General features: G+C 34.7%; 3 protein-coding genes across 9 annotated transcripts in view; 1 reads left to right on the forward strand and 2 right to left on the reverse strand.

Annotated features, from left to right (window-relative positions):
• LOC116846743 (L-asparaginase) overlaps positions 1-2169 on the reverse strand; it is a 7841-nt gene extending 5672 nt beyond the window's left edge. Inside the window, exon 1 of one of the 3 annotated variants that reach the window (XM_032820979.1) lies at positions 1976-2169. The gene's annotated coding sequence lies outside the window, so the exon portion shown is untranslated. Of the gene's footprint in view, positions 1-329; positions 810-1435; positions 1884-1975 lie in introns of those variants that run through there. The other 2 variants (XM_032820981.1, XM_032820980.1) reach the window with 2 other exon arrangements.
• A 1483-nt stretch (positions 2170-3652) lies between these two features.
• Positions 3653-5307, forward strand: LOC116846768. 3 transcript variants are annotated; one of them, XM_032821032.1, is made up of 3 exons: positions 3653-3862; positions 3939-4110; positions 4318-5307. In XM_032821032.1, the coding sequence occupies exons 2-3, from the start codon at positions 3958-3960 to the stop codon at positions 4666-4668; spliced, it is 504 nt and encodes a 167-aa protein (XP_032676923.1). In that variant the 5' UTR covers positions 3653-3862; positions 3939-3957; the 3' UTR covers positions 4669-5307. The 3 variants fall into 3 exon arrangements, with proteins under 3 accessions (XP_032676923.1, XP_032676922.1, XP_032676920.1); XM_032821031.1 differs by having other exon boundaries at positions 3653-3843; positions 4315-5307; XM_032821029.1 differs by having other exon boundaries at positions 3656-3862; positions 4315-5307.
• LOC116846767 (zinc finger protein 320-like) overlaps positions 4895-14974 on the reverse strand; it is a 12311-nt gene continuing 2231 nt past the window's right edge. The window contains exons 5-10 of one of the 3 annotated variants that reach the window (XM_032821027.1): positions 7175-7311; positions 6686-6907; positions 6458-6615; positions 6057-6258; positions 5899-5980; positions 4895-5730 (exon numbers count right to left, since the gene is read on the reverse strand). In XM_032821027.1, the coding sequence (XP_032676918.1) occupies positions 5532-5730; positions 5899-5980; positions 6057-6258; positions 6458-6615; positions 6686-6907; positions 7175-7311 (1000 nt within the window). In that variant the 3' untranslated portion in view covers positions 4895-5531. Of the gene's footprint in view, positions 5731-5898; positions 5981-6056; positions 6259-6457; positions 6616-6685; positions 6908-7174; positions 7312-12260; positions 13711-13735; positions 14788-14974 lie in introns of those variants that run through there. The other 2 variants (XM_032821026.1, XM_032821028.1) reach the window with 2 other exon arrangements.

Here is a 14974-nt window from a genome sequence, read left to right on the forward strand (position 1 = left end):
GCTTTTGATGTCGAAATAAATTAGTTTTTTAAACAAAAAACCGCAGGAACTAAGTTTACCACCTAATAATATAAGACCACTTAAAGCCATTTAACAAAGATTTAGAGATGACAATACTTTAGAAAATACACTTTCATACCCAGGTAGCAAAGTGATGTCTAAAGATGTCTTAAGACATCTATGACATCTATGACGTCTTAATGACATCTTAATGATGTCTTTAGACGTCACCTTGCTACCTGGTTAGAGCTTACATATGGATAACAATCGAGAATATCTAATAGTCATAATATAAATAGTCATAATTATTAGTCGATCTAGTCGATTACCGGATGTTGCGAAATATTCGAATGTATCATCTAAACCACCTTGCAAGTTATCGCACGATAATTGAACTTTATAAGTCCATAATTTTCACTGTGACCAAGAATTCACTTGTCTTGTACTTATCGCACAGCTGCTTCTTTACACTGAGAGAGGCCGTGACATTACTGTTTAATTATCCTTATCGCTTAACGCTTCTTCGCACTTATCGCTCTGACTTTCTTTTTTATTCTGGAATATTTGCTTACACAATAGTTGGTGCAGACTTTTCCGATGAAGTCAGCAATGCATTAAATGGTTAAGATTATATACTATTCACGAACTTGCGGGGTAATCAATTATGACACTACCCATCCAGATAGCACAGAGAATTCAAAAACATTCAGTCGTATATCACCAATTCATTTTCAGATGTAAAAAGAATTCTTCCCATTGAGAAATGACTTGTCGATCGATGTCGAAATGACGTCGAATCGATGTCGATTTGACGATTTCGACGTCGATTCGACGTCATTTCGACGTCGATCGACGAGTCATTTCTCACTGGGTTCAGAGTTCAGTTCAGTGAAAAGAATTCTTTTTGAATTTAAAAATGAATTCAGAATTGATAACATACGACTGAATTCTTTTAAAATTCTCTGTACTATTTGGGTAATCGAACCTAGACAGCACAAATTACTAAAAGATATCTTAAAAACGTTCAAAAGATATCTTTTGGACGTTTTTGAGACATTTTTTTAATAAATTGTGTTGTTTGAGAAGTGACAACCCAAGGAGCGCCAATAAGCGTATAACGCGCATTTAATGCGCATTAAACTGCATTAAATGCGCATTATACGCACATTGGCGCTTCTAGGGTTGTATATACGAAACATTTGGTATGAAAATTGCGACGCGTAAGATTTAGGAAAAACGGAAGTATCTCTTTTTTATGCTCTTATCTATCCTCAGATAGTTTAAATATTTTTTTCTACTCTTATCTATCGGATAAGAGTATGATAAAGGGCTAATATTTGTATCGCTAGAAATGACTCACAATAATGATTATATGATCCTCCGTCGGAAAAATCGTATGCAAATCGTATGCAAACTGGTGTACGTGACTACTTACTGTTGTGCAACTACGACACTACTTCTAATTAGCATTAATCTGCACCACTAACGATACTGCACTTATCGAACGTGCTACCCTTCAAAACCGCTCATCTCGCGAGTTATACGATTGTCCTCGTATATCGATTATCGCGCGACTCGGTCAAAGTATTACTGCTAACAACTTTACTCGCAGAACATCTGTCAACGGTTTTTTCGCACGCATATTTTCAATTAGTCTAAGCTCATTTCTATATATTGACATATGAATATCTGGACAGAATAATAGGAAGTTTTATCTGTTACTTATGCTTATCATTACCGAAAAGTAATGTGCGAATATTAGTTTATGTGCAAATATCAATTATATGCAAATGTTAGCAAATATAAAAAATAAATAGCACAATAAGAGTCTAAAATCATTTAAAATATAAACGCTGACATTAAATATTTTATTTTTAATTAGATGATTTTTATATCGCGCTTTTAGAATAACTATTTATGCGAGTAGATATTGACGCAAATCTTTTAACGGTTTGTTTAATAGTGTTACTCTTACCTTAGTGAACTGACGTTGACATGTATTGCTTCTTTGAAATAGCTTTATAACTTTGCAATTCATAGACACGAATCATCAAATATAAGCAGTCAAAATATATAGTTTCCGCCGCGTTATATTTTGTTTTCCAGTGTTACAAACACTAAAATATATACTATCTAGAACGCGCGCTGTCTCGTGAGGACTGCGAGATGAGAGAGAGATCCCTGTTTCCTCTATCCTACTTATCTGATTCATAGTATAGTCGAGAGTGGGGAAAATGTGACATTCACCCCACTCTCGACTATACTATGAATCAGATAAGTAGAACAGAGGAAACAGGGACCTCTCTCTCGCCCCGCAAACCTCACGAGACAGCGCGCATTCCAGGGGTCTTATTCTAAAAAAATATCGCATACGATATTTCTATGAAAAACTCATATATAGTTCATGTTACGTATATTATAGCTTTTTATAGAAACATCGTATGAGATATTTTTCGAGAATAAGGTCCCAGGTAGTATATATTTCAGTGGTTACAAACTTGTGCATGACAGATCTCGCCAACCGAATACTGGGTGAGCAAATAAGTGGTCGAAAAGATTATTAGACCCGTTATTTCTTGTGACATTACAAATTAGTTCCAAAATCTCTACTACGAACACAGACTTCTATATAACTACTAGACTGCTAACTCTCTTATATAGTGCTATGTAAAATTGATCCCGAAATTGATTGAGTATGTATTACGTACGGGAAAAAGCCATTTGCGCATACCTGAAACTGGTATTCCAGAAGAAGAGGGGATATAAATGTAATATGGCCGATGCTACCTGCTTAAATATTTGTGTACGTACAGAGTAAAAAACGTCAGAATGAAATACGTTACAGTAAAAAATTTGTAAAAATAAGTGATTCATATCTATATCAGAGTGCAATAATGTCAATTGTATATCTATATCAGAATGCAATAATATCTAAAACGAGATGTTACATTGTGAATGTCGGAACACCAAATAGACCCATGCGCGAGATTTCTATATATACTTTTCGGGGCTATGTACTGAGTCGAAGTTAGTAGTCTAGTAGTATATAGAAGTCTGTGGCTACGAGCGGCCACTTGAGGATCGAAGTAGTAGTACGACTAAACAATGAGTCAGAAGCGTCTTCGCTTCGTTTCATCAAGTAGTACTACTCAGCGGCGAGTTAGATATCTCTTTATTTTATCATCATAAAAAATAACTATAACTCTATTAAAAGAATTAACAAACACAGAAAGATGCTTTACTGTTCGTTCAGAAACGTACAAATTCTATGAAAAAAGATGTGACTTTGTTAAATTTATACAACGAATTTTGTAATTTTATATGTCAGATTTTTCTGTAGCAAATATTTTCTATATGTTCTTAGAATTGGTATACATTATATCACTATAGATGCGTTCGGGGAGCTCGCTATTAGCGCCATTCAGCGTTCCGTGTTATGGCTTCTGCATACAGGACGCGGTAATGCTTGCCGCGCGACGGAAGTCCGCACGACAGCCAATCAATATGTTGTTTTTCCATAAGAGCTAGAAGGTTAGCATTACGGAAAGCAGCATATTGATTGGCTGTTGCGCGAACTTCCGCCGTGCGACAAGCATTACTGCGTCCTGTGTGCAGGAGCCATATTCAATCCTTGTTGTTTATCTAAGGAGCGATAAAGATAGAAGAACGCGATAGCGTTGGTAGCGTGCTTTCTGAACGCACCCAAAATCTTTAAATGGGATACAAATTGTTCTGGCATTGTTAACAATTTTAAGACAATTTTAAGGATTATTACCTTATGTTGTAGTTGTATTTTTTTAATTTATACGGTGAATATCCAGAATTGTGCAAGTTACTTTAAAAGTATGTGAAAATTTCAAAGGTAACATTTTAATTGTTGTTTCTGGAAATTCTATGCTATAATCTTTTTTATGTATATTTCTTTGCAATGCTCACAGCTGAAATCAGTACATCAACATGACAGTCAAGGAGAAATTAAAAGAATACAGACGCAAGAAGTATAAGGAGGAGATAACAGAGTCGATTAAAGTCACTATAGGAAACGTCTTACCATGGAATCGCAATTGTGAAACAGAGAAATTAGTCGAAGAATCAACAAAACAAGAGGAGGTGAGGTTATATCAGTTACTCTCTGGATTTTTCGTCTTTGTAGATACAATACGCATTTTAATGAGATTTAATGATATTTTAATTAATTTAACTGATATTTTAAACATACTTTGTACATGTTTAGAGTTTGTTGGAATTTTATGTACCTTGTTTTTTGTATATGTACATTCCAGCAATATAACTATATATAGCCTTTTTTGTCAGAAGGTTCAGCTGTGCGAGAAACCACAGGATATACAAGAAAATGATCAGGATACTTGGTTAGAAAATAACGTACAGAAATCTAAAAGTACAGTTATTACTACAGTAATTTATATATTATACTTCATGTTATGGGTTATACTGTATGTTATCGCAATAGAGTATGAATTTGGTGCTGTTTATTTTATATTGTCAACTTTGATATTTATTTGGTTGAATACTAGATCTGAACCAAAACAACAAGGTGAACCCAGTGCCTACTCTGTTTTTAATCCAAATTGTGAAGCTATAGAAGGAACACTTGACGCATCACAATTTGAGAGAGAAATAAGATACGGTATAGGAAGTACTCAATAAATTAAGACAAATTGATAAAGTTTGTAAATAAGCTTGGTATTAAATTGATGCATTTTAAATTATTTAAATCTAAAAATATAATTAACTTCTTTGGGTTGACGATTTAAGCATATGGTGTATGCAAATTGCAATTATAGCTTTGCGATTTCAAAGAATAAATAAATGGTGGTGATGTTGTTTGAGTATAAATGTAGATTATGTTTAATACAATTAATTCACAACTATATTTATAACAATTTTTCTTTAATATTTAATTTAAACCAAGTGTTATACATCTTTTAATTACAATCTAAATGAGGGAATCTGGCAGTTCTAAAGAGACATGCCATGTGATAAATATGTTAAACTATTTTGAAAGTTATAATAGTTATACTGTGATATACTTTGTATACATATCATACTAAGAATTATATTAAAGTATGAAATAATGTGTGTGTATGCTGGTCGCGCGTGTATATATGCGTTGTGTGTGTGTATTTCATATTTAAATAATGGACAGAAATAATTTATACATATTTATACATATATTTTCCATGGATAATAATAATTGCTTAAATTAAAGTAGAAATTGCCAAAACACTTTTATGTTTTTATGAGATACGAACAATCTAAGGTATAATAAACTTGTTTTGAATTGAACTTGTTTTAATACTTAAAATGCATATGCATGTATATAAATTGAAACCACAATAAAGTTTGAAACGTCCAAAATATGTATATTGAAAAATGTATATTGTCACAACGAAAATACATCTTGTATCAAATGGACAAAGATGAATGAACGAGATTTTTCTAAAACTGGTCATTTCCTGATTTCTTATTTTGCGCAAGCATATTCTTACAAACTTTTTTCCTTTCTTCCATTATTCCTGTAAAATTTGTATAGCGTTTTCATAACACTTTATCATGTCGTTGAGGTAATTTAATGTACTATTCGTAGATTTCAATGATAATTTGCGAAGAGTCGCTAAATCGGTTTTGGAATAGAATCTTTCGTCGGGACACAAAAGCGCTCTATCCAAATCCAAAAGTAAGTCATTCCATATTCTCATACATAATGCCCTGGAACATTTCCTCACATGTACTGATATAATTTTATACTTTTTTACAATATTATGTTTAAGTAACTTTTCTTAATTTATCCGCAGATGAAATACAATAGTATTATTTATTCGAAAGAAAAGAAGCAATTTTAATAATAAATGGATATGCTATGATCATTGTGCTTACTGCGTATTCTCCGTTGTGTCAATTTTTATGTTGAGATCTTTTATGGCAGCTAGTAATATCCTCAACGTTCTTTTTAACTTCTCTAAAAGAAAAGAACATTTTATTTAGTTAGGATTTTTTCAAATAATAGTAGTAAAAAATTTAAAAATAAAATATACCTATAACTTCTTGAAACTTGCTGGTGTCAATCGATTCCAATATCCTATTAATAGTTTCATTGAAATATTTTGGCTCCCATTTAATAATTATACTCTCGGATAGTCGCCATATAGTTTGACTAATCATTTGTGCCAGAGTTACAGCATGTAATCGCGAATTTTGATCGTGGTAAATTTCGTTTCGCGTGAGATTGCTCTCGTTCTGTAAAAATTTATAGAAATTTGTAGGATACTATACATTTTTTACCGTTTAATGTGTTAACTAAAATAGATCCAAGAATATATTCCATTGAAATGTATTACAAAATGATGACAAGTTTTACTGAATCAAAAATTTAAAATTATTTCACATTATTCAGATCAAGCGTGATTATATTACGCAAGTCAATTTACATACTTACGAAAGAAAATAATACTTGTGGAATATCCAGAAAAAGGCGGGAATCAGATGCTTTGCGTTCAAGGTGTGTCCAGTTACTATTACCGGGAATTGTTTTGATAGCTTCAATAGCTATGGACTGCATAATGTCTGATCCGGATAAAGTCACGTAACCGTAAGCTGAAATTAAGTAATTCTTCGTAAAAAATTTTTCTTTCATTACATGGAATACATGGAAATTTGAACAAACCTTGTAAAGAATAATCATGTACCGCCACATATGCCACGACTTTTCGCCGTAGAAAATCAGGCAAAGTCTGTGGACAAACATCTAAGGGCAGCAGAGACACGCAGAAGATCAAACTTCGTCGTGGCCGCCAATCGTGTACTGAATAAATCCTATCTAAAACCTGTACCATTTCCAGAGTTATAATAATACCATCCCCGTTGGCTGATAAGATGATATATCTATCTGAAATAATCCGGTAAAATAGATAAAATTATAAAAAAAAAAAACTATCGCGTTTTCTTGTCTCAAGTAAAATAAGTATAATTACAAAACGCTTAATATAACTGCAATCTTTAATTAAACATGTAATTTTAATGGGTAAAAGTAGCTAAGACGTTTTGTGATTTTTTTCTACAAACTTTCTCTTCTTTTATATAATATATACTTTAATATATACTTTAAGTTAATATAAACGAATACATTTTGCATATTAATTAATTGAAGACTTACCTGGTTCTCGTGACCCACGAACAGTTGCGTGAACACATGATGTATGATTGTTTACTTCGTGAATAAATGATAAGTTGGTAAAAAATCCGCTAATATGTCGCATGTCGACTTCTATGGAGTTCGGCATCTTCCAGTTTCTAGTTAGAAATATTGTATAAATGATTTGTGACTGTAGAATTTAATTCGACGATCGTCTATATTAGCATATTGAGAGTTTAAGATCGTATTAATAGTTACTTGAAATTTGTTTCAAATGAGATTTTTAGATTCGAGTTTAGAGCTAGATAAGTAAGTTTTTCAATGATAGCAAACGTAACATCACATGTATCATATGATTTATCTGAAAAGTTTAGATTTAACTCTAAATTTAAATCTAAGTATCTCAGTGGGACAAATTTCAAGTAACGACTATTAATACAGGCCTAAAATTCTGGGATAATTGAGTTAACTAATGATACATAACGCACAAGGAACAAATATAAACATCTTTTTTAATGGTCGTAATAATTGAATCGATAGTTTAATTGAATATTTTATCTACGTACATTTTGTTAGTTGATTATCACATTTCGTAAATATGAGAAGACAGATATTAGACGACATACGCATAGTCGTGGTCAAAAGATGCCTCTTCCAATTCCCGAAGCGCTAGTTGTTGAAGGTATTCCGTATTCCGGAGACCGTTATCCGCTAATTCGAGGCGCATCTTTTGCATCCGAGCCTCCATCGATCTTTCAACGGCAAAGCGACCTAACAGAAAGCCGCAGAGAAGGCAGAAAAAGCCGACCGAGAAGAGGAACGAAAAGCACAATCGTTTCGTCACGAATTCGCTAGATTCGCCAGTACTGCGACCCATTTGGAAGCTGAGAACTCGATGCATCCTCGCGGAGTACTTGCAGGAATCTCTTCAGAGATGTCTTATCGACAACTTCTTCCTGTCAGTTTTATTTTTCATATACCATATGCAAATGAAAATTTTCCTCTTTTATAATCACGTTTTATGTTACAAAGAATATGTTTCGTCGATTCAACAATAGTTATCTTAAATGACTCTAAATACACATGAAAAAAATCGTTATCGAGTATCAGATCTAGTTGAAACTGAAAGACCGTCGCTGATCATTAGCTTCACACGAAGAGATATGTCGTGTGTATATTTTAGTCCATTAGAAATGCACTACAAATGTATTATAAGTACGATTTTTACACACACATATCACACGTATATCAAACGAACTCATTTTCGTGCACTCTTAAACAAAATTCACATACAGAAAACTTAAATCACTAAATGGTACGCGCATAAATTCATTCTTCTACATTAAAAGTCATATTGAAACTTCCTCAGAAACATTTACGATATTTTCACGAAGAATTTGCGCGAATATCTCAATTATTCGACGAAATGTAAGTACAATCCATTTTCACTAGTCGGACTGGTGATATGGATCGATTGTACAGATAAACACGACAAGATCCAGTTGGTCATGACAACGCGATGGTCATTAAACTCGGCGATAAATCATCGTCGAGATTTCGCGTAGGCACGTCTACTCGGATCCGGACTCTTCTGGTTACTCGGAAGAGAATCACGCTCCAGATTTTGATCATAGATTTATACAACTGTTTCCCGCTGTTTTCGTTGCGACCAAATCGCGTGGGACACCGGAGATATATTTGACAGTCCGTGTCCGACGACTTTCCGCCTCTCCGACGTCTCGTTTATTTTATTTTCGTGTCAAAAGCGCGCGGGAATGTGTTTCATTTTTTTTGCACTCGGAGGAAAAAAGGGAAGCGAGAAAATGAGAGGGTCTAAACGGTATACAAGGTGTCCCGAGAGCAAGACATAGTAATGAAGTTACTCCGTCCGTGAAATTCGTAATCGAGTTTTGCTTGAAAAAATTTCGGATTGAAACTTCGAACTGAATTTTAACAAATCCAACACTAAATTTAATTTATTTTAATTGAACACATATGCAACGAACAATAATTTATTTCAGAGACTTATTAGATTGCTATACTAAACGAAATAATGTGGCTATGTAAAGGAGAGAAAGTGTAAATGAGAGTTTACTTTTTGAGTGACGTTTCGTTTAATACTCGTGGAAACAGAATCTCAAGAGAATAAAATGTATATAAAATTCATGTATATAAAATCCAGTAAGTTTTTTTTAAATGAATTACTTCATGCAGTTGCAAATTCTTTAAAGATACAATATTGCTACATATGTTTCTCGAGCACCTTGTATACAGATACTTATTTCGAGCAATAATACGGCGACGACGTTTCATTTATAAATAGTTTTCGATGTATTACGTGCACGTGCAAGGTTGTTCCAACTATAGCTTCTTCTGTACGAACTTTCGAAACATACGGATTTTTCACATGTGTTAATGACAATACCAGTTTCATTTCTTCCATCATCATGAGAAGCTTCGTTATTTTTGAATCCCTGAACGTTTCTATCCTCTAAAAATTACCTGAATAAAGATATTTAACTTAAAGATATTTAATAAGAGCAACATGATATATTGTACAATTTATAATTTGAATTTCTTTTTAACGAAGATATACAAGATTTAACATTTTTTTCTGTTTCGAGTAATTTTTTTACCATTATACCACGAATTCAACAAACATTAGAGATTAAATAATTGTAAATAAATAAGAGAAAATTATAATTTGATTTGAAAGTCCAGATTTGAAGATTGTCTTTTCAAATCTCGCGATCATACTAAAGATCTAAAAGATTCAATCTAAAAAATCTAAAAGATTAGACATATGATACAGAGGAAGGATCGAATAATTTTGGTGAAATATAAAGCACACACATACATATTTTAAAATACATTATATCAAATATTTTATTAATAAAAAGTATGAAAAGTTCAGTTATACTTACAAAGATCGTAATAAATTTTCTTTCGTTTTTTAGTGTAAACTTTATAAACTTTTATGCTTTTTTCAAGATTTATTAACCTTTTCTTGCTTTTCAAGAATTGATTAATAATTACAATTTCTTTAAATAAATGTATGATTTGTATATAATTGTAGAGGAAAGTAGCCAAAAGCGACATAAGTCTCCTAAAGCGATATACCTCTATATCTCATATATTAAATGTTGTATTTTATCGAAACTAATATAAACGTAATCTGTTTTATTAGTTAAGTCATAAAAAATGCATACTTGGTATATTTCTTGCTCCTTTATATGCTAAATTAGCAAATATCGAATTTTAAAAATTCGCAAGTTTTACTTCTATGATTTTTATTGTCGAATTACGTAGACTAAATAGTGATAATTATCATTTTGTTTAATATTAAATTTTTCTACATGCATTTGGCTTTTGTAAAAATATTTTTTAAATATTTTTACCTTCATCACTTTTTTACTGTATAACTTGAAAATTTTTATGAGAATGTGTCTTAAAGCGACATACCTACAATATGCGATATTCTGTGACTAACATAACTTGATTAATAACCTCCCATTGTGACGTGACATTTGTTTATTGTAAAGTTAAATTTTATTTAGTTTAAAAATATAACATGTAAAACATGTGAGAAAATGAAAAAGATAGAAAAAGATATGTATTTATTTAATTATATTTCCCTTTTTTATAACATTATATTTTGAATAAATGAATATTATTCAACGCATTAATGAACTATTTATTATCAAATATTATCATATATGCGACATGTTATATAAATTCCAGTAGGTATGTTGCTTTTGGCACCTATTTTCTTTGAACTCCATTTTTATGCGTTTTACGAAAACATTTTTTGTTTTAAATCTAGAAACAATTTCAGTTTAAAATGTGATATTATCTGATAGGAGATACTTCCAACTACATGTATATATATTTACATTTATATTTTGAGCTTTATATTAAGACATAACGTCCAAAAATAAAGTGGTATGTCGCTTTTGGTGCCTTTATTCTATATTGGTGTTTTTAACATAAGTGTTTATCAAAATTCTAAATATAGTTTGGAAATTAAAATTAAAAAACAGACATTAACTTTAGTGTAATATACATAAGAATCGTTAATTTTAATTGCAACTGTTCCTCTTAATTTCCAAACAGTTAATTACCTTAAAATTGCGCAAGAAATTAAATAACATTTCAATTATTATGTAATCCACATTACAGAGAATTTAAAAAAAATTAATTTCACGAGGCACTCTATCTTAAAATTTCCATTCTTTGTTTATAAACATTCTTATATTAAAGAATCATTCTTATATTAAAGAATAATATAAGAATATATTATAAGAATATAATATAAGAATATATTATATTAAGAATCTTTTCTTTTTGTTTGTAACATATAATAACTAATATTTAGCATTAGCTAAAAGTAAAATTACACGATGTATACACAAATCTCACACTTCAACAATTAAATTACTTCATATAAAATGTAAAATAAATTAGCATTAAAATATAAATATATTTACATTCAATACAAATTTTTGACTTGTATCTAACTTAATTTTCTTAAAATATCTTTATTACACTCGCACGCACACACACGCACACAAACACCCATATAAAAACAAAATAATATCACATTGTTGGCGCATGTTGCGTATGGAGTCATACAACAAAAATATTCGACTTTATCAATTTGTTCACGCTTTTCAAGAAGATTGAGACTGTTACCAGTATGTAATTAAGTTATCTCCCGCTCCTCCCACACACACATATACTGCATACTAATTTCATTACAATTCGATTAGAAAACATTAATTACAATGACAGATTCTTAGTTTGAGATATCTTTGACACATCTGCTATCGCAGATCGAACAAGGATTTATCGGTTGTTGCGATAAATCAAAAAGTTATGCAAGTTAGACAGAACTTTTCCGCACTTCTCGCACAAATAGTAAATGCCCACGTGACTTTCCATTACTTTCAAGCAAGCTGATTCGGTGTGTTTCGATATTCATTCGGAGATATGTTTTGTATATTGTCTGGTGTTTATCGCGAAGCTCTCTCTTGATCTTATCCTAGAGTTGCTTCTTAACTGGTTTGGACATTGGTAATTTTCTCACAAGTTTAATTTCTGTTAAAGAAAATTATCCAGAGCAATCGATAATATTTATTGTTAAATCGAGCTCTGTCGTAACAATAACAGATTCTTCTCTGCAGGATCTGTCGTCCCTCTGCAAGTTGTTTTGAGCGTGTCCTGTCAACTCGACACTCGACATACGAGACAGCCATCTGAAAAGAGAATCAGTCCGTTACTTGGCGGTGGTCAAGCAGCGCGACGGCTCATGGTTGAGTCTCTTATGGTTAATTAAGTAACGCTTCTGTCGGAATGAGAGATTGCAATCGGTGCAATGCCAGGGCTTCTCATCCGAATGGATCAGTTGGTGTCGTTTCAATTCGTATTTTATGCGGAAGCAACGGCCACAGACGTCGCAGGCATACGGTTTCTCGCCCGTGTGCTTGGTAATGTGCACCATCAACGGCGGCCGTGTGCGAAAGGTTTGCTCGCAGTAGCTGCATTTGAACGGGAACACGTCCGAATGTGTGCGATTGTGCACGAAAAGGGAGGCTTTCTGCTTGAATGTCTTGCCGCATACGTTACAGACGTACGGTCTCTCGCCGGTGTGGATACGTCGGTGATCCTCCGCATTGCGCCGCGTAGAGAACATGCGACCGCATAGATCGCACGGTATGTTTTTGATGCCGGCATGGGTCTCTTTCAGATGCCGCGCCAGGCCTTGGTTGACACGGAATCGCTTGCCACACATGTGGCAAGTGAATAGTCGCTCACCCGTGTGGATGCGTATGTGCCAGTAGAAAGTATAAGGAGAGTTCAGGTTTTTCCCGCATTCGCTGCAGTGATAATACACTTTGCCATCGTGCTCTATTCTGGCGCGCATCACGGTCTCCGTATCCACGAACGATTTCCGATTTTTTCTTGTAAACTCGGAGTGCACTTCCGTCAAGTGGACATTCAGTAGTTTCTTCTTCTCCGCGGTGTACTCGCAATGTATGCAAGAATAAGTTCGCGAAGACCGTTTTCTCAGAGACTTTGCTGACTCAGCATGGCATTGATTTTCATTGGCCTTTGCGCTTTTCGCATATTCATTCGCACGACTTAAATCTTCTCGTTTCGTCGAATTGTCATCCATTTTTTTGTCCTTTCCTGCTATCGATGATTCCGTTTGATTGGTCGAACCGTGATTGTCACAGTTTGTCATGTGGAGTGTTAGGTGATATTTTGTTTTGAAAACGTGTTGACAGTTATCGCAAGTGTATCCCTCCTTGGTTGATTTCAAATATTGGCACTTCGAAGTATTTAAATCCTCCTTTTCATCAGATTCTACTTCGCTGCTATTATCCGACGAGTCGCCAGTTTCTCTTTCTGAGATTTCTTTTGTGTTCTGTGTAGTCAATTTCGCCGTCGCATCCGTGGATTTATTTTCGTACTTTGTTACGAGATTATTCGCCCATCGAGCAGCATTACGCGAAGAGCAGTATGCCGCGAAGGATTTCTCTCTCGCCGGGTCACACCTGGAAAAACAAAGGCGGCAGATTTGAATCGATTTCCTCGCTTTGTCGGTGCATTGTCGAAGGACCATGTCTACGCAAATAGAGAGAAAGAGGGCGAGTGGAAGAGAGACAGAAAAAGATAGTTAGGCAGGGGACGGTTTTGATCTGCGAAGTTCTGATCGCTAAGCGTGTTCTTGTCGTTAGCACACTCGCAGAGGCTCGTTGTGTCGGCTCTTAATGTGATTGTTCAAATAACGCTTCTGCCGAAAGGCAAGGCCGCACTTGGCGCAGGCAAACGGTTTGTTCTCCGAATGAATCAGTTGGTGCCGCGCGAGTTCGGACTTGATGCGGAACTTCTTGCCGCACGTGTCGCACGTGTGATTCTTCTCGCCAGTATGCGTGGTCACGTGGGCGAGCATCTCCTGCCGACGACGGAAGCGCTTGGTGCAATATGAACAGGCGTGCGGGAATTCGTTGGTGTGCAGCTTGCTGTGGATGTAGAGAGACGCCTTGGACTTGAAGGTTTTGCCGCAAGAGTCGCAAACGTACGGCCGTTCGCCGGTATGCGTACGTCTATGATCCTCTCGTGTGGCCTTGGATGCGAACGAACGGCCGCACAGGTCGCACGTGAAGTTCTTCAACTTGGCGTGCACGTCTTTCAGGTGCCTGGACAGGCCGCCAGAGTCGCGAAACTGTTTGCCGCAGATGTGGCAAGTAAACGGTCGCTCGTCCTTGTGGATTCTCATGTGTCGCAGATAGGAGTCCTTCAATTTGAAACATTTGCCGCATTCTGCGCACTGTTTGTGCGATTTGCTGACGTTGCGCCGTTTTCTTCTCTTCTTCCGGCCATCATCGGAAGGCGGCACTTCCTCCACTTCAACAGATCTCAAGGGATCATTGTTTTGCGGCTGCTCCGCGGGCAATTCAGCCGATTGATCAAGCGATGTGTCCATAACGGCGACCCAGACTGAATCGCAGTTTTTGGCCGCACTTGGTTTTTTCACACACACAGGTTCCACAGATCGTTTCCTGTATGGCTTCCAAAATACATTCTGCGTGTCCAGGAACACTCTAAACGGTGTCTGGACACCGCAAGACCTGCAAAATAGCCGAAACTTGACTCCTGATTTGCGCGCGCATGGCACAACGTAGCGGATGGTTGCCGTTCAAGTTGGTTATCACGGATCTTATCTTTCTGGGTAGAAAGATCTTTAAAGTCAACCTCCGGCTGTCTCGATATATATATATATATATATATATATATATATATATATATATATATATA

Source organism: Odontomachus brunneus, unplaced genomic scaffold, assembly GCF_010583005.1.
Source record: "Odontomachus brunneus isolate Ranch 3 - 2012 unplaced genomic scaffold, Obru_v1 Obru_scaffold_069, whole genome shotgun sequence".
Taxonomy (NCBI): Eukaryota; Metazoa; Arthropoda; class Insecta; order Hymenoptera; family Formicidae; genus Odontomachus; species Odontomachus brunneus.